The sequence below is a fragment of the Crocodylus porosus genome, unplaced genomic scaffold (genome assembly GCF_001723895.1).
Source record: "Crocodylus porosus isolate Cpor-Errol unplaced genomic scaffold, CroPor_comp1, whole genome shotgun sequence".
NCBI classification, from domain to species: domain Eukaryota; kingdom Metazoa; phylum Chordata; order Crocodylia; family Crocodylidae; genus Crocodylus; species Crocodylus porosus.
Window position 1 is genome coordinate 18,449,600 of NW_017728925.1, and position 25,282 is coordinate 18,474,881.

The following is a 25,282-nucleotide window of genomic DNA, read 5'->3' on the forward strand; positions in this document are numbered from 1 at the left end:
CAGCGGGCCCGCGGCGTCCCCGCACGCGGGGGGCAGCGCCGGTGGTCTCCCCCCCAGAGGGACCTGGCTGACACCGCCGCGCGGTCGTGCAGCACCGGGACTCGGACGCTGCCTCCCGTGCTGCATCCTCTTGGCAGCTGCCAGCGGCGCGTGCTCCTGGGTCAGGATGACAGCCTTTTGTTTCCTGCGCCGGCTTTCATGCCTCATTTTCTTCAAGGATAAGAGTACTTTATGGGAGTCGTCATTGTGAGGAGGTGAGGGGGGGACCGCGCGTCTCTCCAGCGCTCCTTCCCTCTTTCACAGCCGGCGAGGGGGTCAGGGGGCAGGAGGGCGGGTGGGAGGTAGCGACCGGGGCTGCGGGCTCCATCCCGGCGCGCCGGGCACACCCGGGGACCAGGAGTGCCAGGGAGAGGCGACAGCAGCCGCCAGGGCCGCGAGCGTGCTCTGGGCACAGATGTGCAAGCAGGTGCCGACGGGGCAGCCGCCTCTCCCTGCAAAGGTCAGTGCCGCCCTGGGTCTTCACGGGCCGCTGGCGCCAGGCCCATCGCGGCAGGACCTCGCGGAGTCGCCCGCCACAGCCACGGGGTACAGCCGGAGCGCCCTCCTCCCGCGGCAACGTGCCGGTGTCTCAGCGGGGCAGGGCGCATCCTGTCCCCCGCGGCCGAGGCAGGGACCGGGCGGTGGGGACTTGCCAGCAGCGTCCCAGGCCTGGCCCCGGGTGCCTGCGGCCGCCTTCAGCCCTGGGAGGGAGGGCAACAGTCGAGGAGGCCAAAGCTGCGTGGTCCTGCAGGGCAGGGAGGAGAGGAGAGCCCTCGAGGGCGAGCGTGCTGGCTGGCAGGGGAGGGCCCGGGCGTGCAAGGGGCTCTCGCCTCCCTCCAGGCTGGGCGCAACTGGTGCCAGGCTCCTCCTCGCACAGCAAGAGGCAGCAAAGCCCGCTGGGGACGGCTGTCCCCACTGCCCGCCCCTGCCCCAGGGCTTCGGCAGCCGTGCTCCCCTCCGCGTAATACCCAGCAGGGCTCTTGCAGGGCTCCTCTGCACCCATCCCATCCCATCCCGGCAGGGCACGGTCCTTCCCTTAGGCCCAAGCAAAGCGGAGCCGCCCCTGGAGGGGTCCCTCTGCTCATCCGTCCCAGGGGCACGCGGTGCACCCAGCGTCCATCCCTCAGGGAGAGGACAATTGCTCGTGAAACCCCGACCCCACGCTTCCCCGAGAGCCACCCACCGCCCAGGAGAAACTCCCGCCCCAGCGGGTCTGTCCACAGACACGGGCACTGCGCCGCTGGGGCAGACCCTGGTTCTTCTCCGGGCGCCACGACGTGCCACCGGTGCTGTTCGCTGCCCAGCCCCGCCGGCGGCACCCGGGGCATCGGTGGGACGACACCGGCCCCGGACGGCGACTCTCCCTTGGGAGAGGAAGGCAGCCCAGCCTTGAAAGCGACTCCAGAGAGGTCAGGAGAGCAGGACTGTGATAGAACAGCCTGACAAACGCAGCTCGCAAAGTCCTTGGGCCCGATAATGTATGTTCCAGGCAATGTTGACACTGGTGATCCACCAAAGATCAGGTTAACAGGTCTGACGTTGGTGACAGCGTGATTTGTTCCGCGCCGGCTCGGGATTCACAGAGCCGCCGGCCTTCGGTGATAAACTATTGCACCGCGCACACGAGGCAATGGCACTTGTCACCAGCCAGCACCGGGAGATGAAAAGGAAGCAGAGCTCGCATCAAAATGCAGCGGGCCCGGGGCTGGAAATTAAATCGTGCCGGTACTTTTCCCTGCTCCAAAGCGCCCTTGCGGCAGAACGCCGCCGTGGGCCAGCTCGCGCCTCCGCCCGGCACGAGGGCCACGGCACGGGACCCGCCCGGGACCAGAGGCAAGGGCAGGCCACGCGGCACCGTGCCACCAAAGCATAATCACACACGGAGCCGCGCGGGCTCGAGCAAACCCGTGCCAGCCAGCCGACGGTCGGGCAGCACCGCGGAGGAGGAGGACGCCTGCGACAAGAGGAATCGACGTGGTAGAAACAGCGCGAGAAACGCGGCTGCTCCGCAGGCAAGCGGAGGTGCGGGCCCTTCCTGCGGGGCTTGCCTGGGCCTGGCCGGTGCCGGATACCCCCGCCTCGAGGGACCCTCGAGCCTCTGGGCCCAACGAGAGCTTTTCTGTGCTGCCCAAGCCTAACGGACCTTGCCTGGCCCCTTCCGGCTCCGGCACCGCGAGGCTGCTCTCGCCCGGGGGCCGCTGGCTGCCGAGGCACGAGAGCAGCGCTCGCCGGGCGCCCCAGGCGTGGGGGCCCCGCCAGCACTGCAGCAGAGCGCCCAGGCGCCGGGACCGCTCTCCATGCCCAGGCCGGACAGGCCCCGGGCCCACGGGGACCGGACGAGGCGCGAGGTGGGGCTGTTGCCGCGGCAAAGCCTTTCCCGTGGCCGGTTGCCGAGGGAACGGTTTCTGCGAGACCGGCACGCGGCACATCTGGCTCCTGGCGCTGATGCGCTCGGAGTCAAGAACAGGCTCCTGCGTCAGGAGGAGAAGAATAGCCGCCCGGCGCTGGAGGGGGAGCAGCCGCGGGGGCAGAGGCGGTGGGAAGGGGAATCCTGCCCGATGCCCGAGGAAGCGCAGGGGAGCCTGGAGGAGCCACAGGCCTCCCCGTGCATGGCCTGGGCCAACCTGCCCCTCTGCCGGCGCCCCTGGCGCTGAACTGGTCTGCGAGGTGCCCAGCCAGGGAGCCCCGACGGGGCCGGCTCCCCCGGCTGCGGGCCTTGCTCGCGGTTCATCGGCTGCTGGGAGCACAGGCGGCCGCAGGCACGCTGCGGGCCAGCTCCCCGGGGGACAGCAGAGCTGCCCTTGGCCCAGATCTCTGCTCGCGCCCCGGCAGCATCTGGCCACCCCAGGGCTGACGGGAATGAGATTGCCGGCAAAGCCGAGCATCCTCCGCGCTGATTTACGGCCTGGCAGGTTTATGGCTGCTGCCAGCGGGGCTTAGAGCAAGCGGAGCTCGGGCTGCCGAGGAATTACGGCCGCGGCCCGCTGCGAATCCCTGCCAGGCCAGGCCAGGCCCAGCCGTGCACATGCTTGGTTCAGCTTGAGCTTAAGGCAGCCTGTCCTCAACACCTGACCAGCCCTCGGGGCCTGAAGCCCACACATCTTGGGCAGGAGGATCCCCAACAGCGCACACCCTCCGCTGGGGGGGCACAGGCAGCGCCGGCAGGACCGGGAGCTGCCACATCCCCCCCACAGCCACCAAGTGCCGAAGGCAGCAACCCTAAAGCTTCCAGTCCCTCTGCAGCGTGCCCTGCCCCCGGTCCACGGCGTCTCCCCAGAGGCCAGGCCTGCAGGGAAGGGGCTGGGTGGGGAGAGGAGTCCTTGCTTGCAGGAAGAGCAGGGGAGGGTGGATTTTGGAGCCCCCCAGCAGGCCAGCGCAGGGCACCGGTGCTGAGGGAGCTCCGCCAGAGCCCGGGGCACTCGGTGCTGCACGGGGCTCGCATGGAGCTGCAGCTGAACGGACGTGCTGACGATGCTGCTGCTCCCAAGGCAGCTTTGCAGCACAGCCCGCGGCGCTGCGCAGATACGCCCCTGCTCTAGAGACGGAGCAAAGGTTCGTGACCTACCGGCAGCTGGCGCGGGCAGAGGCAGAGCCCAGGACTCCTGCACAGCAGCTCCTTTCCACGCAACCCCACCTGGGGCAGAGAACACACTGCACCCAAGGGCGCCTCTTACCCTTCTCCACTCCCTGCTCCGCAGGGCAGCCTCTCCTCCGGCTGGCTTGCAAGGATCCTCTCCTTTCCAAGCGCCCAGTGCCCCAGGGTGCTTGCCCATTCCACCCTCGTGGCATCAGGCACATGCATGCGGGTGCCAGCAAGAGAGGTGACAAAGCGTCGAAATGGGCTGCGGCCGTTACAGAAGAGCCGCGCAGAAGGCCCCATCGAGGTGAGCAGCTTTCTCTGGCCTCCTCTCCGCACCCTGCTCAGCTGGGGAAAGCGCGTGCACCTCTTACCAGGATCCCAGAGGGCTTCCCTGTCCGCATCCTTCTCCACCCTTCTCACCCCCGCCCCAGGTCCCCTCTAGGCCCGTGGCTTGCAGCATCCCGCCCCCGCCCCGGTGAAGCAGCAAATGCCTGGGGTCAAGGGCAAGGAAAGCATGGACTCGGAACCAGTGCAGAACAATTCACATTTATTAGTTCAAACAGCTAACACTTGCTAAACATGCGTTTAACACTTATTGGTCACATTTCCACAGGTAGTCAAGTCACAGAGCAGAGCAGTGGAGCAGAGACAGGTCGGACTCACGGGGCCTGCACGAGGTCCCACCAGTGGGGCGGGGAGGGGAGGGCCGGGCTGGGCCCCACGGCACGCGTGGGACACGCGAGGAGAAACATTCATTTGGTCATAGTGTAGCGATGGGGAACACGGCTCACGAGGCGCCAGGCGTGTTCGGCCCCCCGCGAGGTGCAGCCAGCGTCTATGGTGGGAAACAGCAGCAGCGGCAGCCGTGTTACGACCTGTCGGTGCTCCAGCTCCAAGCATGTTAAACATAACAGCTAAACGTTCACTATTAGTTATGTCGAGGTGACATCCTGCTTCCCTGATTTATGCAAGGGATCATGGGGAAAATGAGGTTTGTTGCTGTGCTGGACTGAACGAGGGTGTGCGGTGTGGGGGGCCGACTGCCTGCAGATGTGCCGCACGCATGTGCACGCACAGGGACCAGGCTAGCAGGCAGGGTGCCCGGCCTGGTTTTCTCCTCCAGCTGTAAGCACGTGCCCACGGAGCACGTGTCCACAAGGCCCAAGGAAACCCCTGCGTACCAGTGTCTCGCTAGCAGAACTGGCGTGCATCTCTGCCTTAGTTTCAGAGGTGCCAGCCGGAGGACATTCAAATTTGCTAGCAAAAACGATGCGTGCATTCACCAGCTCATGCTTGGCAACTGGAGGGAAACATCTGGCCTGGGTCCAGGCAAAGCCCAGCAACCTGTTGGGAGAGGCCAGGGCAGGGACGTGCAGGGGCTGTTTTTCTCTTGCTGGGCAGGGGCGCGTGGCCCAGGACAACTGGCTGTGGCTCGGAGCCTGGGAAAGGCGACCCGCGTAGGGATGGCTTTGAATGGCTGTGCCAGCCTGCGCTAGGAGCGCGAGGGCAGCCAGACCACGGCCATCGCCGCAGCAAATCCCAAAGCGGGGCACGGGCTAAGTGAGCCCCGGTCGTTCAGCACAGCCCGAGCAGCTCGACACGCCGGGGGCGGCTGGCCAATCAACTCACAAAACGTCACCCAAATGCTGCTGTCGCCACCGGACAGGATCAGAAACCCAGCGATAACCAACAGAAACAGCAACAAATCCAAGACATCGACATGCCACGTTTTCCTTCAGAAACACATCAACAGAAAAAGTAACAGGATTCGGGGGGGTTTTCCACATAATCCCTTTGAGATGATAAACAGGATGTCACACAAGAGGTAGTTTTGTTATGGAAACTGAGTCAATAATGTTATCAACTATTACAAGACATTTTATAAATTGAAAGAAAACAATGAATCACAAAAGGCTTTGCTGAGGTTGATCGTCATTGGTTTGGTATTTTTTTTTGTTTCTTTCTTTCTGCCTTTGGCAGTGGGTTTTTCCACCATGCCAGGTTGCTTCTTTCATGGACGTGTTTGGGACCACCCCGCAGTGAGTCTGGGGGCTTGGGTGCGCTGGGGACAGCACCCGTGGCGGGATCGCCACGACCAGCACGGGCTGGCTCAGCTCCCTGCAGGTCTCATCGGGAGCGGACGGCTGCCCGGCTCTGGATCCCCTCGGACATTTGTAAGTGCACCTTTCGGGACGCGTCTCTAGCAGCCTGAAGACACCTAGCAGAGCTGCGGGGAGGGAGAGGTGCTGCGCCCACTTAAATCCCAACTCACGGCTAGCAGGAGGACAGATGGGCTCTCGGTGCGGCCATCGCAGAGCCCTGCTTTTAAAGCAGCGTCCATCGCCATCACGACTACTTTTTTGTCTTTCCTGCAATTGTTTCATTTAAGAAGCATGAGCCTGGGAGGTGGAAGCGCTGCCTGATTCAGTATCGGCATGGCCCTGGACAGCCTGCCAGGAGGTATCCAGCATGGGCAGCGGAGGGATTTTACGCCTATTTTTACACTTGGACACGTGGCGAGCCGCGTGGGGTGTGGGAATGGGCTCGGCCAGGTGGGAGATCCTCGTACGGGATCACATTTTACATTTCATTGCATTTGCTGGGATCAGCAAGGCCTCCGCTCGGTTCTGTACAGGATGGCTCCTCACAACATCTGGGTCATTTCCTCTTGCTACGCTGCCCCGAGAGCAGCATCCCACTGGGTGGACGTCCAGGATGCCCTGACACAGAGCTGCAAGAGCTCGGCATGGAGCTAAGGAGAACGGCTACGTAGTGAGCGACTGTGCTCAAGTCGCTGATGGCACGACTCCCAACCAGTGCAACCAGGGCTTTCCTGCCCAAATTCAGATGTGGCCAATTCCGGTTTTAATGGGCTTCCAAACAGGTCATGAAAGAAGCTACTGCTGCAACATCAAGATTAGGGTTTCTGTGGGTCACATTTTAAATACTTATCCCTGAGCTTCTGTGTGCATCGCAAGCAATGCACCGAGAACCCAGAGAAACGCCGTGGCTTGATGATGCCCCGTTATGTATTGTCACCTTTGATTTACACATCATCTAAAACTTAAACATTAGCTTCATACTTAAAACTAGTTCCCCAAGTTCCCCCCTTCTCCTGCCTTTTACGTGGCAGGGATGATTGCCGCTTATTATCCTGAGAAATACAGAAATAACATCATTTTCACAGACACCGAGCTTCATAGCTTCAAATCAAAACCAAGGAAGAAGAAAGAATGAATGAACGAGCAAACAGCACATTCACAGGAGGATTTTTTTTTTTTCTGTTCTTTTTAGAAAGTAATAAAGATAAAAAGAAATTCAAGTTTTGGGGGGGAGGGTTGTCTTTTTTTTTTAATTTTATTTTTTATAGATTGGTTTGAAGGACTGGACTTTCCAAACTGATCAGCTAAACCAGCTGCGTCGCTGCTCTGTGCTGAAGCCTGAAGAGTTCCCTGCTCACAGCAGCACGTGGGTGTCATCGTGCAGCAATGAAACGGGAGGAGGAGACATACAGGGCAGACCGCGGCCTCCAAAATTCCCGCTTGGGATATGGATAAATCCCATTCCTCACTTGAGCCAGCAGCGTCGCAGCATCAGACCTGTATGTCCCCAAGCGCCCCAAACAGCACTCGGGCACGCGTTCAGGAGGGAGGTCTAGGGAGCTGGGAACGGAGCAAGACGTTGTTCACCCCCCCGACCCATTCCCACTTGTAGCAGGAGCATCTCTGAAACATCAGCATGTCCCTGACCTCTTGCTTCTCATTTCCACACAGCTTTGTACACTTTCTGGTCTGATAGAAAGCAAAAGTGCACCAGAGCCCTGGGAAAAGGCTGCTTCTGGGGAACTGCCCTACCTGGACATAGGAGATGGCAGTCTTAAAAGAGGATCTGCTCTCCCCAGAGTCCAGCCCAAAGCCGCAGCCTCACGAGACTTGCTAATTGTGGACGTGAGGTGCCAAGGTGCCGAGCCTGACTCGGCCAGGCTGTTTTCCCATCGCTGGGCTGGGTTTTCAAAATGCAATAATTTCAAATGGGCGGGTATTTCGCACGACTGCTCAGAACTACAACTCAGCCAGGCTCTGTCTGGGAACGACCTGGTAGTGAAGAATTTTTCAAATGCTGTGGCTTGTGCACCAGGCTTCACAGACTTACAAAACAGCTATTGAAGACAAGGGGAGAAGGGGAGAGCTGCATTCTGGTCACTCAGAAGCAAGTTTAGTCCAAAGCACTGTCCAACGGCTGCCAGGACGAGATGAAAAGATTAGTCCAGCCAGAACTTTACCATCCCAAGGGCACGTCTACACATTACCCAATCGTGATGTTGTTACTGTGCCATGCTTTAGTATTTACTTTTGGAACCGCCCTTACTGCGCCGTATGGTTATATCTAGCACCTACTTTGCCGTAGCAGCGCACTATAGTGGGGGAGCACGCTGCTACGGCGAAGTAGCTGCTGCTCACGTGTAGACACCTGTGGATGCTGCGTTGCCATAGCACAGTGCTACGGCCATGCAGCGTCACGTGTAAACGTGCCCCAAGAGTAGCAAATAGGTACGTGCAATTGCTCTCTTTAACAAAGAGCTGGTTACTCAGGTCAAGTGGCAAAGGCTGCAGCTTCCACTGCTTGACCCCAGCCCAAAGAGGCAACACACAGACTCCCACTGACTTCGCTGGACTTTCAACCAGGTTCGGGGATGCGGGGGGGGGGCAGGACATTCATAGGATTTGAGCCCAATACCTTCAGCACTGTAAGCAATGGTCTCACTGCTTCAGCAAAAGATTATCATTATTTGCTGGGAGCAGGAGCTTCTTGGCAATGGAGTAATTGAAAAGAGAAGATGTTACAGGAAGCTTACAGGACTGGAAGTGTTGGGTGGCAAGTTGTAAGACTGCGAGACTGATGCCCAGACAGCGTCCCCCTGAATACGTGCACATGAGTACTTCAAATGTGTGTCCAAAACTGTCTGGATTACAAGCAGCTCTTCAGGTCTATAGCCTCACAAATACTGAGGAGGAGAGGAGGGGGTCAGTCAGTCAATCTATCTTTCAAACCATGGATAAAAATTGACTTGTCATGGCAGAAAATTCCACCAAAAACTATTATGGTTGATGGATTCTTCTATGACAGAAGGTCAGACACACAATAGCAGATAGATCCCAAAGATAATGAACAGCCCCCTACTAGCATTAAGCACAAAGAAAATATAGGTCCCTGTAAACCGAATGTTACGTGAAGGATGGTACAAAAATTCCAGCCTTTGTAGAGTGTCCTTCAAACCAAATTCACAAATACATCTAGTGACTGACCTAATGTCTCTATATCTCTAGCTCTACTCCTACTTCTCATCATAATACCTGAGTTTGCAATGCAACACATTCACTTTACCCTGTTTAAAAAATACAAGTCATTAGAGGACTTGGTGCAGAAGATATTAATGACTGTCCAACGGGTTAGTTTCTGGTTTGGTATATCAGCCTCTTTCTGGCTCTTCAATTTTAGCACAGGTTTTCCACTCGCTGCGATAAATGGGTTCATGGCTAATGGATGCCACTGCCAATCAACATTTATAAACATGGGTTTACACAACCGCAAGTACAGGGTCCTTCCTCTATCCATCACCATAAACAATGTTTGCAATTGAACCTTTGCTTGTGCAGCATTTTCCTCGGGCATCAATTCATTTTGGAGAAACATGGACTAACCAAGTAGATGCGTTTTGGTTGAATACTTGGCAATAAAATGTGTATTTTGAGCATGGAGATCTGCTAATTAAACAGCCCCATTATTCATCAAGAGGTAATAATCTAGTAACTGTGGAATAACATTAGTTCTGTGCAGCTCAACTATTTCCAAAACATATGATCAAGCCAGAAGATAACCCAGAACAGAAGTATCACATGAAATTATTTGACTGTGGAAGTTAATGTTGAGAATACTTTCTAACTTACAAATAAAGAGATACACTAAAATCTTCCATTTACACTTGAGGTATATACTGTATGAAGAAGGCTTTCCTGAGAAACACGTGCCTGTCTCATTGTACAGAGAGAAAGTAAACGAGAGTCATGAAGCAATATAAAACTGGACTGCTGCTGATCCCAGCAGCTCTTACCCGTAACATCTTATTTTTAAAAAGTGAAAATCAGCAGCTAGTGGACTATTTAAAACAAGGGAAACAAGCCATCAAGTGGAAAGATTCACAAAGCAGAATTACAGAGAGAGCAGGACTGCCTTTGGTCGACGCAGCGAGTCAATAGCTTGCCTCTAGAGATGGGTTCGAACAGAAGAGAAACCCCGGAGACCGGGCCTGGCAGCACCTATTCCGGTCCCGAACAAGTGTGGACTAACTTAGAGATGTGCCAAGCTAGCGTGCTCCAGTGACTCTTGGGGGGCTACTGGAGGAGTGCACACGGGTTTATAGGTAGCGCGTGTGTGTAGGGGGGAGAATGAGCGAGCAACACATTCCTACAGTTCACCCCATCCGCTCTTGCCCAGCAGTAGCTGCGGTACTTCAGGGCAGAGCAGGGTCTCTCTCAGAAGAGGTTGCCTGCTTTGTGCTTGGGCAGACAGGGCAGCAATGACATCCGAGGGGGCGTCCACCCCTCGACACTGCTTCCTGAGAACTCAAGGTAGTTTAAGAGCAGCGGGTATGTTACATCCACAACTCTGCCCGTTCGCCTAATGTAGCCCTTCCAAACAACTGCCAGCCAAGGGCCCTGGATGGAAAATCCAGAAAAGGCAAACATGGTTGCCTAGGAGAATGAGTGAGTTTTCACAGATCCCTAATTAATGAAGTAAACTGGGAAAGTAACCGTACCCCCACCGGCACCCTTATGGACAGGGAAAGCCCACACACAGCATCCCGCTTAAATGGACTGCCACACCTGTTGGTTAATCAAGCAGCTAAACGATGGCTGTTAAAGCACTCTTACATGCACAGCAATGGACTAGTATTCCTGGCTGAAACATCCTCATGCTAGGAGATTTAGGACAAAGTGATTTACCACGAGCTGCCCCAACAGCCAGCTTTTCCTATTAAGTCCCCTCCAGACAGTGCAATGGTACAGATGGGAAACAATCGTATGATTAGTGGTCTCCGTGAGAGACCCTATGAGGAGAGGTTGAGAGATCTGGATCTCTTCAGCCTATACAAAAGACGGCTGAGGGGTGACCTTGTAGCCTCCTATAAATTTACCAGGGGAGGACAGCAGGGAATAGGGGATGCGCTGTTTACCAGAGCGCCCCCGGGAGTAACTAGGAACAATGGGTGCAAACTAGTGAAGAGTAGATTTAGGTTAGACATTAGGAAGAAATGTCTTACAGTAAGGGTGGCCAGATTCTGGGATGGGCTTCTAGGAGACGTGGTGCTGTCACCTAACTCGGAGGTCTTCAAGAGGAGGCTCGACAGTCACCTGGCTGGGGTCGTCTGACCTCGGTCCTCTTTCCCGCCAGGGGCAGGGGGTCGGCCATGATAATCCATTGGGTCCCTTCTGACTCTATAACCTATGAATCACCAGCCAGACACTGCCCACAGCTCAGTGGGCACCAATGTCTGAGGAGACTGTAGCCTCCTCTCCGTAGCTCCATGCCCTGACTTTATTTGAGAGGGAAAGGTTTACACACTCATAGGTGTGAACTTCTTGCAACTGCTGTAATGGGGATTCTTCTTCACTGGCATCGTTCAACACTGGGCCAGATACAGCCATGGAGAGTGCACTGTAGGGGTGTTTCTGAGACTCTAAAATGGGTGTGCACCCATGCAGTGAGATTACTGGGGGAAGGCTGCTACAAACTAATGTGAGAAATAATCATGTAACAGGTGGTGGAGAGGGAGGAGAAAGAGAACAATTCAGGCAATTCTTCATCACTCAGGAAGGGGGAACATGAGCAGGGCACCCTGCCCAGCCTTGGGATGCTTTAGAGGGATCCCATTCATCACAGGACACGTTTCAAACCTGATGATGAAAACACGTCGTCAGCTAACGAGAGAGCCTCTCCCCCTGCTCCCTCTGTCCCATCCGTAGCTTGGCACTTCTCTAATGCTCACTCCTGTCCAACGTTTGGGATGCTAGCAGCGCTGCCAATGAAGGGAGGCAGTTTGCTCTCAAGGGCAAAACGCTTTGGGTACAAATCATGGAAAGAGCAGTATGTGAACAGCATCTTCTCCTTGAGGTAGTCTTAGTCATTTCGGCCCCCAGCCCTCCAAATACAAAAGAACTAACCCTAACAAACACTGTAACATTAAACATCTTCACATTCTGTAAACTGCAAGAGAATGCATCTGCTGCATTCATACAGAACCATGTGCACTGTGTTGAAGATCATACATTCAACTCTGTCGTGAAATAAATACATAGGAAAAGAGTTTAAAACAAAACAAAAGAAAACAAAAACAAAACAAAAAACTGATTCTTGCTACAATGGCAGGGCCACCCACCGCCCTGTCTCAGCCTCTCCCTCCTGCCTGTGTTGTGGTTTCCCCCTTCTTCTCTGCATGAGCCAGCTCCCCGCCTGAAGCACCAGAGTAAGGCACGGGTTGGGGGAAATGAGGGCTCACTCTTTGCTCACGCTGGTCTTGCAGGAATGTAGAACGGCTTTAAAAAGGAGGGGCAGCTGCTCCAGGGGAACATTCACCATCTTTCCTGTGAAGACAGAATCCGAATTAGTAGCTGTCCTGCGCCGGGCTCCAGAAACGCCCATCTCAGAGCTGACGACTCTGGAGATGGTTTTACCTTGAACCTCTCAGCTGCACGCACAGTAAATCACCCACAGCCTAGATGAGATGTTTGATACAACAGGATTTGTTATGGAGTGGGAGAGAAGCCAAACAAATGGGCAAAGTCAGATGAAAATGATCTCCCCACAGCAGAGCCCTCCTTATACACTGAGTGGCACCTCTGCCCCATCTCTCCTGTCAATCATCTGGAGTCGACTGGCGGGACAGGCCCACCCAATACTGTCCCACTTGGCACGAGAGAGGAAGCTGAAACACCCAAATCCTTCTTGACCCACCCCAGAGAGGAGTCTGCCTTCCCCATCCTAGAGGGCCTGTGGCCATTAATCCTGATACTCAAGGGCAAACTTCCAAGTCTCCTGAAGACCCAGGAACAATTCTTCCTGATCAATGTACTGGAGGTGGAAAGTTCACCCATTTATTTCAGAAACCCCAAATGCCAGGGGAGCCCAATTCTGGGGATTTCTGTCAGGACTGAGGAAGCTTTTATGCCTCAGGCCCATCTCTAGTCCAGCTCTTCCCAGGGAGACTCCTGCCATCTACAAATCTGGATCATCTCTGCGTCCCAGAGTTAGGGAGGGAGAATGGAGAGCCTCTACTCAGGAGATTTTGGCTGAAGAAAACGAGTCACCTGGAAGGAAGAACTTGCCTTCTTGCTCCCTAAATTAGGGACCCTTCCATTGCAATACAGATCGCTGGACCCATTTGCAAATAGAGCTGGTTTCACTGCACTGGGTCAGTGGCAGAGCTGTGATCTTGAAGGTGGGGAGGGGTCCCATACCAGCACTGCTGTCCAGCCAGGCAGGCCAGTTTCATTGTCAGAACAGCAGAAGTCCCCTTTCAAGGAGGCTTCACGATTCACACAGGGTCCAGCTGAGAGAAAGGCTCACAAAAGTTACCTGCAATGTAACGTATCTCTGGCAAACACATCATGAGATCCGGAAACCGGTTTGGCTGATGCGGGTACTTGTACTCTGTAAAATCCTGGCACACGTACCAATACCGTTTGTTCAGCTGCTCCAGCTGGGATGCATTGGTCAGGCCCCTAATGTCTGTGGAGAACAGGACAGGCTGAGTGACCAAGGGGAGCCGTAACCCCAGAAGGCGACTCAGAGAGTCAGTGACCATTGAAAGACGAGACAAAGCCAGTTATAAAACTCAGTCTAACAGCCTCCAGCTAAACAAAATTAAAGCTTTGGTGAGAGACTTCAGGTACATAGTCACCTACATGTTCACACTCACCCTCCCACTCCTTTACTTGCTATAAACACGTATCATGCAAAAAGTTATCAGAGGAAACATATGGGTATAAGCTCTTCTTTCATAAGAGACATGGCTGAGAACAGGTAACGCCCTAAGTTGCTCCTCCTCAGAGATCAATGCGCTTTTAAGAGGAAAGCAGCTTTAGCAACCTTAAATCCTTGCTTTCCTTTTATAATCCTTGCTTTTCCTCTTCCTATATGTCAAGGCTTTAAGTCCTGATGTTGGTTCCAATGTCATATTTTCCACAAGCAGTATCATGTTGATTTGAGCTACGTCGCCTCAGCTCTGGGGAGAGCATCCAAGGCTGTATTTCAGGCGTTGGAGTATTCCCCCCACCATATGCTTATGAATTTATACTGTACGAGCTCTACACGTGTGTCCAATCTGCATTTTAAAATTTTGCTTTTCTGAATGTCAAGCAATAGACACAAAACAAAAGCAGACAGGTCCACACTGCCAGCTTGGCCTGAGAAAGCCGCTGCGCACACACTTCAGCACATTCATTGACATGTGCACGCTGCTTGTTGGCCTGGGACTAGATCTGACCGATAAAGAGCAGGCAAAATACGCATCCCTGCTGAGGCTCAGCACTGTTTTGCAGCACACTTCTGCCAAGGAAGGAGCATTTATCTGCTGTCCAGAAGCTGACTTAAAAATAATGTTCAGGTATTTCACATAAAAAATTGCAAACTCCAACTAAAAATAAAAGAAGACAGGAAGTTAATGGAAATGCATTTTGGAAAACAATGGAGACAGCTCAAGAAGTGCATCATCCAGTGTCAGGAAACTGCCCAGGGAAGCAAACCGGAACCTGCGCTGGGGGCGCACAGTGAAGCGTCAGCACAAAATGCTTGGCGCAACTGGGTGGGGGAGAAAGGAGATCTCAGCAAGCCGCACACAGCGCAGTTCTCCTGCATGTGGCTGAAACCCACTGGTGACACCTATTTCTGAACAGCCTCGAAGTTCCAGCCCCCCAAGAACATGCACGTGCAAGGCAAGCTCCTGTCAGGGGACTTGGTGATGTTTCAAATGTAGTTTATGTGGCTCTGAGAACGGGGGGTCTTCGAGAGTAGAGAGGGAGAAGTGAGAACACGATCCCCACGTGCCCACCTTGGCCAACAGAAGATGAGGGCAACTTATTTTACCACCAGAAAAAACTTTTACAACTTTTTTCCAATTAAGCATTTATATAAAGAGTCAATACGTGAACTGGAAAATAGTGATGCAGTGATTGGCGTAATCAAGGCCCACATGTGTCCAAACAGTGGTATTTTCAGATGACACGCACTTGTGCATGAGGAGGAGTCTGCCACAACAGCTGGTAGGTAATCAGTCACCCAGGGCTTATCTAGAAAGGTTTCATCAGTCACTCTGCTCTGTTCTTATTCTGCTGCTGGTGAAGCAGGTACATATGAAAACTGACGCACGCACTGTCCTTGGTGCCTCTGTTTAAAGGCATTAAAAATTGATTAAGCAAAGTGAATCTTTTCACTTGCTCTGAAACTCCTACACTTGGGTATCAAAAACAGCACACACCGTGCAGGGCTTTATCTGCACACTGGCACACAGACAAAGACCTCTCAGTGCTCACCAGCCCAGCTCAGAATGGGCTGGGACCCTCGTCCAGAGGAAACCAAGTTGCTCAGTAGCGTGTTGGTCAGACCACTACTCCAGCAGGAGTGAACCCTGCCTTCACCCACTCACCTTGATTTAGAAAGTTAATGGCTTTCATACACGCATACTCCTCGTTGCTGACTTTCAACTGGTTAAACTTGCGATAGAGGTAGATCAGCCGCTCCATCACCTCCATCCCCTCTTCACTGAATCTGAAGGAGAGACAGAAACAAGATGCACAGTGAACATGGAGAACTCTGCTTGGCTTCAATGCAGGTGGTCACTACAGACATTTGACTAGGTGCATGAGACAGATTCCTTGCCCAGCGATTCAGGGACTCTGGGGTGGAAACGGCCCCAGGCATTACCCAGTTGTGCTCTTCATGAGCAACACAGAGATTCGGTTAAATCCACTTGGCAGTTAGAGCAGGTGTTTGAGGGAACCCGAGTTCACATGGGCGTGCACGTGTGTGTCAGTGCTGGTGCATGCAGCGGCTATGGCTGCTTTGAGGCAACAGTAAGTACATAAAATTCCTGGCCCATGGCCCGTTTGCCGCCCAGTTCCCCGCTTTGCTGCTTCACAGGGTGGGTGCGAGGTTGGACTCAGTCTCTGAGGCAGGTTGAGATGCTTAGCTAGGAGTCCTAGGGAGGTGCCAAGGGTTTGTGGATTATGCTAACAGTTACACAGCACTTCGTGACCCACCAGCTGTGCTGGTCCACCTAGGAAGGATGGAGAAGCCCTTCCGACTTCCAGCCACAGGGCACTTACTCATTACTGCCATCCGCCCATCACACTAGGAAGTCAGCAAGACAGATGCCCAGAGCTCTGAGTTCCCCCTGCAAGAGTTCAGATGCTCTCCCAAGGATGGGGTTTAGAGATCGCAGCCTGCCCCTGCCACCCACACCCTTCTCTGGGACACTAAACAGATGGACCAAGCTCAGAACCATCCCAGCAGACGCAGGCCAAGCTGGTGGTGCTGGACAGCCTGGGTCTGTACTCTGCATCCAGGGCAATGCACAGCACCCTGCCAGCTTCCACATGACTGCTCCACCCCACCATCCTCCACTTGTCGTCCTGGCACCACATCCTCTCCAGGTGCCTACCTTCCTCTCAGATGCACAGGACATCTCCTCCAACAGCTGTGCCGCTTCATCGGCTGCGGCAAGTCCTCACCATTTGGAGGCCTGCTACACAAGGGCTCCCATCCCCAAGAGCCAGATTTTAACCTGGAAACTGGCCAGCAACCCAGAACATGTACACACGTCCCAGTCTGCATGAGTCCCTCCCTAGACAAACGCCCTTGCTCAGAGACTGGCAGCGCTCCCCCTTGTCCTGCCCACATGGACAAACCCCACGAGTGGCAGGCAGCCCAAACACTCCCCAACACCTTCACGCTCAAAGCAGACACCAGGCCCAGAGCTAGTTTGTTCAAATCCTGCATTTCACAAAGGCTTTAGCTGCCTTGCTCCCTATAGGTAACAACCAGACTTGCTTCTGCAAGGCACTTTGCAGTCAGTCCTTCACCAGCTAAGATGAGCTGGCTCTGGGGCAGAGGTAAGGAAGTAGCTGGGTGACGCACACCATGAGGATGGCCAAGGAGGGCAGAGGCCAACTCCAGCTCCTACAAGAAGCGCCCCTGGGATACTCCATACCCCAGAGGCTGTTTGGATCGGAGGGGCAAACGGCATGCCTGAAACCTGCCGCAGGTCGTTTTGGGTCTCGCAGCAAGAGTGGAGCCACTATGGCAGCACTGTCAGCCAAAGGGTAAGGTAGGGAACAAGCCGCGTGTGGCTAACGGGCGGCGCTGGTCTGCTTGCTGCCCATCTGCTCCAGTGCCTTGTTTGTCTCTGTGGGGGAAGGCAGCCTGCGGAGCACGGGGGGGCCCTGGTCCCGCGTGGGACGAGGCGCTACCGAATACAGATAAACACAAAGCATAAAGATAATACACCCATGATGAGTCACAGGGATGAAAGACTGAGCCAGCCCACTGGATCTGAGCATGATGGCCTAGGCAGAGTGGCTGTTTCTAACTCGATTTGAGAACTCTGCTCTCTTCCTTCCTCTGTCACCCAGTCAGCGAACCTCCCCTGGAAGCCCACAAGACCTCGAGCTTTCCACTACTGCAGACATTTGTGCACGAGTGCTTGGGACTAGCGTCATCATCTGCACCAGGCCTCAAGAGACTGTCGCTGGTCACAAGGAGCATTTGCTTCCCATCAACAGGAAATGAAAATGACAGCTGAGCTCGCCCCCATGACGCAGCGGTCCGCCGTCTACACGGGGTTCGCCCCCGCGACGTGTCCTCCCCATGCCAGGCTGGAACGATACCCGAGGGGCAAACGGCCATGCCTTCCTGAGCAGCGCTGCAGATGTGAGCTCTCAAGTAGCAGGTGAGCAGATTACAGGCAAACGTGGGAGTCTGATGCCTAACAGGAGGAAGGGAACATCCAAGCAGTCTGAGAGGCTGGAGGAGATGGACTCTTTCCAAGGGAACAAACCACGTAAGGGATGGGCAGCCTGCTTGCAATGAGCTGCAGACGTCTCTCCTGCCCAGCAGCCCTGCTCCGGGGGGATGCGTTACAGCGGGTCCGGCAATGGCAGTCTCTTCAGAACTCGAGGAGCAGCAGGGAGGACCGGCTCACCCCGGACAGCCCAAACAGCTGGCGTCAGTGCCAACCGGGCTGCCGAGCGAGGGGCAGCCGCGTCCATCCCCGAGGGTGGTTCAAAGCCCAGGGCTCAGATACAGCACAGAGCAGAAATCTCCAGGAGTGAGGCAGAGAGTTCAGGCGAACTTCAGCCGCATGTTCTGGCAAGGTGCAGCGCCGAGAGCAACAGTACGGCAGAGAGCCTCCTCCGAAGAGAACAGAAATAGAGCCCTTCTCCATGAATAATGCCTTATTTTGGCACGTATATTTGTTTACTTCAAAGTTATTTGTAAAATGCATGGTGGAGTTTGGCCTCCGTGAAGAGAAAACAAGCGGTCTGAACTTTAGGTCAGTTCTTCAGGAAAGTAATATTGTAAGTGATGAAAGCCTTGTCGGCGAATCTAAAGCTGTACAAGTTTTCTTGTGCTTGAGCTGACATTAAAAATCCTGCAGGTGCAAGATTGCAAAGCTCAAGGAGCTAATGAGCACAGACACCACTCAGTCCACTGCGGGGTTTAATTGTTTTTTGAACATGCACATTTCTACCAACTACTCTCCACGTCCATAAATCCAGGAGAGTGCTCGTTCTCATCCCTCCAGCTGAACTGCCTTCGTTTTCTGTGTCATACATTCCTCCTCCTTGCAAACAAAGCTGTTCTGTGTTTTTACAGCCTTCTTTCTTCTGGAGCACTGACTCCTCCACACGCGGCCTCATAACTGTTACCCCAGGCTCGTCCCTGGCTACATGGTAGCAGGGATAACAGAAAGGAAAGGGAAGAGGGGGGAAATCAGGAATCCATGCGTTGCATTTGCATTGTGACTGCGCCGCACAGAAAAACCAAGAGGTTTGGGCTAGAAAAGTAATCGAACAACCACAGAGGCAGCAGCTTGAATTGCACGATGTGCGGGAGCTGGCCCTATTTATTTATCCATCGTCACCTAAAAACCAGAAAGATCTGATAAACCTCTGAGCCAGCAGGCTGGGTCTAAGTTGGCCAAGGGAGAGGATGCACCTCCACATACCAACAGCTCTTTCTGGATGCTGGAGAAGTGGTCAAGGCGTGAGGCTCTACCCTGAGGGGTCATGGCAGCCTCAGCACCCCTCTTTGCTATACCAGGTAATGCCAGGGAGTTCCCTAGGTTCGCAGGCGTGCAAGAGCAAAGGACACGGATCTGTGTTTCAGCAAGGGAAAGAGCCTGGACTCCTTCCCCGGAGACTCCCTGAACACAGCTGTGTCAGGTAGGAGGGCAGCGTGGCAGAGGAGGGGACCATTGGGAAGGCCAAGTTAACAAGCCAGCACCGGTATAGCACGTGCTCGTTAGGCCAGCGCCAATCTGGCCAGGGGCCTACGCTGCAATCGAGCTTTAAATCAAACTTGTAAGGTCCGGGGATCTGATAAGAGGTTGATTAAGAGAAAGAGATGCTGTAAATTTGACCTGCTCTTACAGACGGAAAGAAAATGAAAAGACAGGGCATAATTTAGGGTGAGGGGAGCTATTCCTAATGAGCCCGTCTCCTCTTCTCCCTGCGGCTGGGCCAGGGGAGGAGGCAGGAGACATGCCGAGCACCCGGGAGAGGAGAGGGGTGACCGCTGCTGCAGTGCGGCCGCTCCGCGGCACTGTTGTTACCCTGCTGCACACGGGGACGTGCGATAGAAATACAATGCCCCCAAGACGCTCGCACGGCTGGAACGGCACACACCACTCCCTCCACTGCTCCCCATGCTCCTGCTTCTTCCTCCTCCCGAGCAGCCTTTTACATCTACTTTTCCACCCTTTGTTAATGTCAATTAATGACACTCGAGATGGTGAGTCAGAGGCAGAGGTGACAGGGAACCTGCCACTGCTGAACCGTGTCTTTTAACTCGTTGCCTACATGCTCACGGGCGCTCGCTGATGCATGCGTGAGGCTGGCAAGCTGGAAACCACCAGTGTCTGAAGGGTTAAGCTTCTTCCTTTACTATTTTCTTCCTCTCTGGCTCTGCCATTTGACACATGCACACAACCACACATGCACACACATGTCAACTTTTGGGGCCTTGATGGAGAGCGTGAGCACACTGAAGAGCCAGCCTGGGAGCAAGTGCTATTGTACTTGGCTTTCACATGCGATTCTCTTTGGAGAAGCTGCATTTGCCACGTGGTGAAGCAAAAGGCAAAGAGATGCAGGGGTCAGAGGACTTGAGTGACCTGGGGGCCAGTTCTTTACTCTGTCCCTTCCTTCCTGTGACCCTGTGCATGTCACTTAGCTTCCCCGTGCCTCAGTTTCCCACGTGTAAAAGGGTGATGACAGTCATGCTCCCCTACCTCACAGACTATGGTGAAAATATATCCATTAAAACAACTGTCAGTGCTCACATACATATCTTTGCTTACATATACAGTGATACCATAGATGCATCACTCCATAATACTCACGGCACAGCTCCTGGCTCCAGCAAGGGCAGAGGCAAAGCAGGTCGAAGGGTAGAAAGGAAGGGAAGATGGGCAGCCATGCAAGCAAACCCTACAAACATCCTCTCCCGAGACTGTTGGTCTATCTACTATCCAAACACGGGTCTGTCTGGCATTGGCCAAGGAAAGAAAGAAACTGCCAGGGGTGATGAATTAAAGGCAGGTCACTTGGAGCATCAGATAGCCGGGTTTCCTCCACAGTGTCAGCTAAGTTGCAACATCATTAAATTTATGTCAGCGAAACAGTGAAACAGCAATTAATAATGCAACACTGTGGCAATAAGGTCACAGCTTTGTGATTCTGCTGGCACTGGATAGCTGGGTGGACATGCTTGCCATTTTGTATCTCATGGTTATTTAGGTAGGATATTCTTTGATCCTGGGCTATTATTCCTCACCTAAAGGTGCTTTGCTCTTCGTCACAGGGTGAAGAAAGGGTTTCTAGGGGGACGAGTATCCTTGGTGCTAGGCTTTCACTACCAGCGTGATCTCAGGAGGCTGAGAAATCGCTGTTATCCAAGAGGGATCTTTAATCTAGCGAGCAGCAAGCAGCCGCATGCTAAGACTAGAAAAACTGCAGGGCCGATAGCTGTGCACAATCCAGTTTCCCCCATGTACAAAGCACGGATAAATGTCAACCTCTTCTGGACAGTGCTCCGAGGTCTATGCCTGAAAAACCCTACAGAAGAGTAACACAGAATTACTATTTTGGTGTCATGTCCCTTTGGGCTCCAGATGCAGGGACAGCCATGGCGAGCCTAATCTGTACTTTTACTCTCACTCGCTAAGTAGCTCCTGCACCTATGCCAGGGCATCGGCTGTTGTTATGGGCTAACAAATCCAGACACAGATTTCACCCCTCAAATGCACCACAGCATAATGACAAACCAGAGGTGAGAATTAGCAAAAACAATGGTTTTCAATAGGCCCATGAGATGCTCCAGTACAGAAAACTTGGAGAAAAGTGAGCTGAAGGTCTGGGAAATCTGCCACATTCCCCCAGGACTGCAGAAGGCAAACACTGGACAACCAGACATAGGCAAACCAAACCTTTCCACAGCAAACTCAAACTGCAAAGAGTCAAAGGATCTCTCAGTCTGATAAATGTCACAGGCCCTGTCCCTCTTCCATCAACAATTTCAAAAGAATATTTAACATTGAAAATAATTTAAGAATTCATTCACACAGTCTGAATATGAATGTAAGAAAATCGGTTCAAAAACTTCAAAGACAACTTTGGCTGGGCAGAGCAAAAGGGAGAGGTTTTAAAGTTTAAAAAATAAAAACAGGAGGGCAGAAAGAAATATGAAACCTAAATTAAACAAGCAAAAATTATATATATAGTTCTGTATATATGTAAAAAATTATATATGTATGTGTGCAGGTATAGGTGTACACACGCACGCACGCACACACACAATGTTTAGATGCAACCTGGGACAGAAGCATGCAGTCATCAGAAAGGTGGTAACCCCCCCCAAACCTATACCTATATGAAGTCAGAAACATTTTACAGTGCAATTTGCATGACACTGTAAGCAAGCAGGAGCTGTGGCACTAGCAGAGCAGGACACAGGCTCCTTGGTTAGAAACACCCACAAGCCTGTCTCCGACCTAGGGGCTGTGTGGACAGCCTTCCTGAAGCAGGAGTCAGCGAGGGCTGTGGGTGCTCAGCGCCTCTTCACAACAGGGCTGTACCTCAGTTGCGAAGGGGTCCCCTAGCACTTCCCACTGAGACTCAGACTTTGTGGGATTTAAGCTCTTTGTTGCAACATATGCCTGCTTTCCAGTCCCTCTGACACCAGACCTGTTCTACAAGCCAACCTGAATGTGGGACACGGACTGGGACCAACTCAGGCACAGCGCTTTCAAGAGGGAGCAGGCTCCTTATTACAGCTCTGAGCCCCTGACACAGACCTTTGGCAAGCTTCAGGAACCAGCAAGCCACTTGTACCTGGGACTGGTGCAGGCTAGTGGCCACAGAGGCTCAGACAGCACAAGGGGATGAGGGAGGTGTCTTTCACCTCTGGGACCAACGCCAACATCAGGCCCTTAGCCACGTGCCTTCTCCAGCTGCCTGGCAAGACCCAGAGAGTTGCACACAACCAACCCCACACAGGGCCTCTGAGACCAAGAGTGGAAGAAAGACAAGTCTCATGGTCTTAGGGCAGGGTCTTTCCCCTCTTCAGCCCTCTACTACATGCAGAAGACTCAAAAGTGCTTCTTGAAAGCAGGGATCCCCACTCCTTCACAGAGAGAAACAAGCTGCAGGACGAACGACTTGTCTAAGGACACAGAGGGAGTCGGTGGCAGAGCCAGGAATAAAAGCTGGGTCTCCAAGCCCACACCCAGACCCTACCCGAGAGCACGAGATCCCACTGCCTCCCACAAGAGGTTTATGCCCAGCCCCTCACCTGTGCAGCTCGTCATCGGAGGGCGAGTACTTGGAGGTCACATCAGCAAGGTCACCAAAGATCTGCTTGCTGTACACCGTCAGTGAGGACAGCAGAATCAGCTCCTGCCATGTGGAACTTAGCAGGCAAGTATAGTCCTTGATTGAGAGTTCACAGAAGAACGGCAGCTTCTTAATCCAAGCAATCTGCCTGAAAAGCAACTCATCCGCCAGGCGACACAGCAAGGCAAACAGCTCGGCCTGAGTCACTTTATACCTGCAGGCACAGTTAAGACGAAGACATAAAAAACGAATCCAGCACGCTGCGAGACAGACGGACAGGACGCCCAGAGCAGGGTAATGCGGCCCCGAGTCCCGGGGACGCGTGCCCATTCCTACTGACTACTGTCACCTAGTGGCAGGAACAGCGACTGCCCGCCGGCTTTTTGTGCTGCTGAGCCTGGAGCCCGCAGGTGGTTTCACAGCCAGGAAATCCCATCCCCGGTGCTGGGTTCAGAGAGGACAGAACAGAACATGCATTTATGGAACAGCCGCCCCTTGGCTCCCAGCCACTAACACCTTCATCTCCACAGCTCTGCTTCAGGCTTCTGCTGACATGGCTTTCAGACCGGGGCGGTGCTTAGCTCTTTCCATGAGCACATGTGCAATTAAGGGACCTTAAAGTGAGGAACACCAAGTCCCAGAAGTGGTTTGCACAACAACGCTGACTTCTGCGGGGCACACTGGGTTACAGCAATGGTCAGAGCAATGCAAATACGAGAATGCACTGGCTCTGGGCAGCCTCCTCGTGGCTACATCGCGCACACTTACCCGTCTTCGATAAGCATTGGAGTGCCAAGTGGTTCCAGGTCCTCGGCTGACACTAGCTGATTGATAAGACTATGTGACTGGGGATCTAGACTTCGGGCCTGGGGGGGCATCAGAGCTGAGTGAGCAGAATAGCTAAAAAGGTGCGGTAGGTACTGATAGTGCGTGGACACTGGTGTCCCGATATACTGATCCCTGAGTGCAGTGAATCCATTCAGCTCCACAGACCTACTGAAAAAGGAAGATCTATTTAATATACCAGATAGATTCCCCCACATGCAATTAAATACTTCATTCAGCCTGGAGAAAACAGAAAACAAAATACTTTGGCGGGGGGGGGGAAGTGTGACAAACATCTTTGTGCTTAAATGCTTTGGTGGAAGTGGTTAAGAACGTGTGGCCCAGCCGCTTTACACTGCGTCATGTTCAGCTTGACCTCAGAGCCAGCTCCTTTTCATGTCAAGCTACAACCTCTGCTGTTCAGAAAACAGCTGCCATTCTCAGTGTAAGAAAAGATACCCACTGTTGTGCCAAACATTTCAATCTCTGCTTTCTTAACAGCCTGGGATTCAGGATTGCAAATAAGAGAGTTTGTGTCACCTCTGAGCACAAATATTTTCATCAAATTCTTTTTTTCAATGCAATTGGAAGCAGGAGTCGGGGAATGGTGGTTTAACACATAACCCTCCTCAGTGTTTGCAGTCCAAATGCCAAAGCACTGGGACAGTGAATGAGAACCTGAGAGTGACACTGACTGCATGGTAATTACAAAATTAGAGATGGAATAGAAGCTGGCAAGTTCACGTTCAACCTCCGAGCAGAGCGAAATGTAAACAGCCTTGACAGTGAAAGGTAAATCAAACATTACAAAGGTTCAGGCTTTCATAACCTCAAGTGTTATCACTTCAGATGAAGAAGGAGGGAGGTTGAAATTCTCATATTTAAACCAAATCTCTTCATCATGCCCCCCTGGGCATTTCACTGCTCACATTGCACGGGGCTGATCTTTTCAATGCAGCTAGAAACGTGTTTATAAAAACAGCCGCAATTTGCAAGACCGTACTTCGGTTACACATGCAAAAATATACAGTTCACAAAACGCCCATTGTCACATTTCATCCACACAGCATCCTCAGTGAAACAGAGGCCGAGCTACTGCCCTCTGAGTTTTCCAGTGAAAACTCCCACCTTGATGATGGAGTAGAAACAGGTGATGGCTGGTTGCTCTCAGAAACTCCATTCCCAGGGGAACTGTGATCACTGTCTCCATTGTTGCTCCAAGAGATGTTTGCTTCTCCCTCAAATTCTTGCCCAGACATAATTCTTTCAATCTCCTCCTCTGAAATCTTTTGGAGAGAAGATCATCACATCAAACATTTTTCAACCAAGTACAAAACTGGCTTAGCTACAGGCACAGACTTCCCAAGCTGTCTGTAGCAAGGGAGAAATACTACCACACAGGCTTTTATTATAAAATGAAATATCCTATGCTTGGAAGGACTTTCAGCTATACCTGAAATCTCCCATGCTCCTCTCATTAGTCCTCTTACCTCTTCTTGATAAGAGGCATTTTTGTAAATGTCATAAATTTGGATGTCATATAATCCAAGGACAACCTGCCGGTCCAACAGCACAACCCATGTCCAGTCACCGCAGCTCTGTCTATGGCAGGGGGTGGTGGGAGGGAGGCTGGAAGGAGAGCTCTGGGACACCAAAGACTGATTACTGGGTC

At 53.2% G+C, this 25,282-nt stretch overlaps 1 protein-coding gene across 4 annotated transcripts in view; it reads right to left on the bottom strand.

Annotated features, from left to right (window-relative positions):
- Nucleotides 1-11,051: 11,051 nt before the first annotated feature.
- The window catches only part of NR6A1 (nuclear receptor subfamily 6 group A member 1), a 150,955-nt gene continuing 136,724 nt past the window's right edge, over nt 11,052-25,282 (bottom strand). For 3 of the 4 annotated variants that reach the window (XM_019541024.1, XM_019541025.1, XM_019541027.1), the window contains 6 exons: nt 24,739-24,896; nt 23,554-23,781; nt 22,745-22,999; nt 15,321-15,442; nt 13,253-13,405; nt 11,052-12,261 (listed from right to left, as the gene is read on the bottom strand). In XM_019541024.1, the coding sequence (XP_019396569.1) occupies nt 12,173-12,261; nt 13,253-13,405; nt 15,321-15,442; nt 22,745-22,999; nt 23,554-23,781; nt 24,739-24,896 (1,005 nt within the window). In that variant the 3' untranslated portion in view covers nt 11,052-12,172. The remainder of the gene's footprint in view (nt 12,262-13,252; nt 13,406-15,320; nt 15,443-22,744; nt 23,000-23,553; nt 23,782-24,738; nt 24,897-25,282) is intronic. The other variant, XM_019541026.1, reaches the window with a different exon arrangement.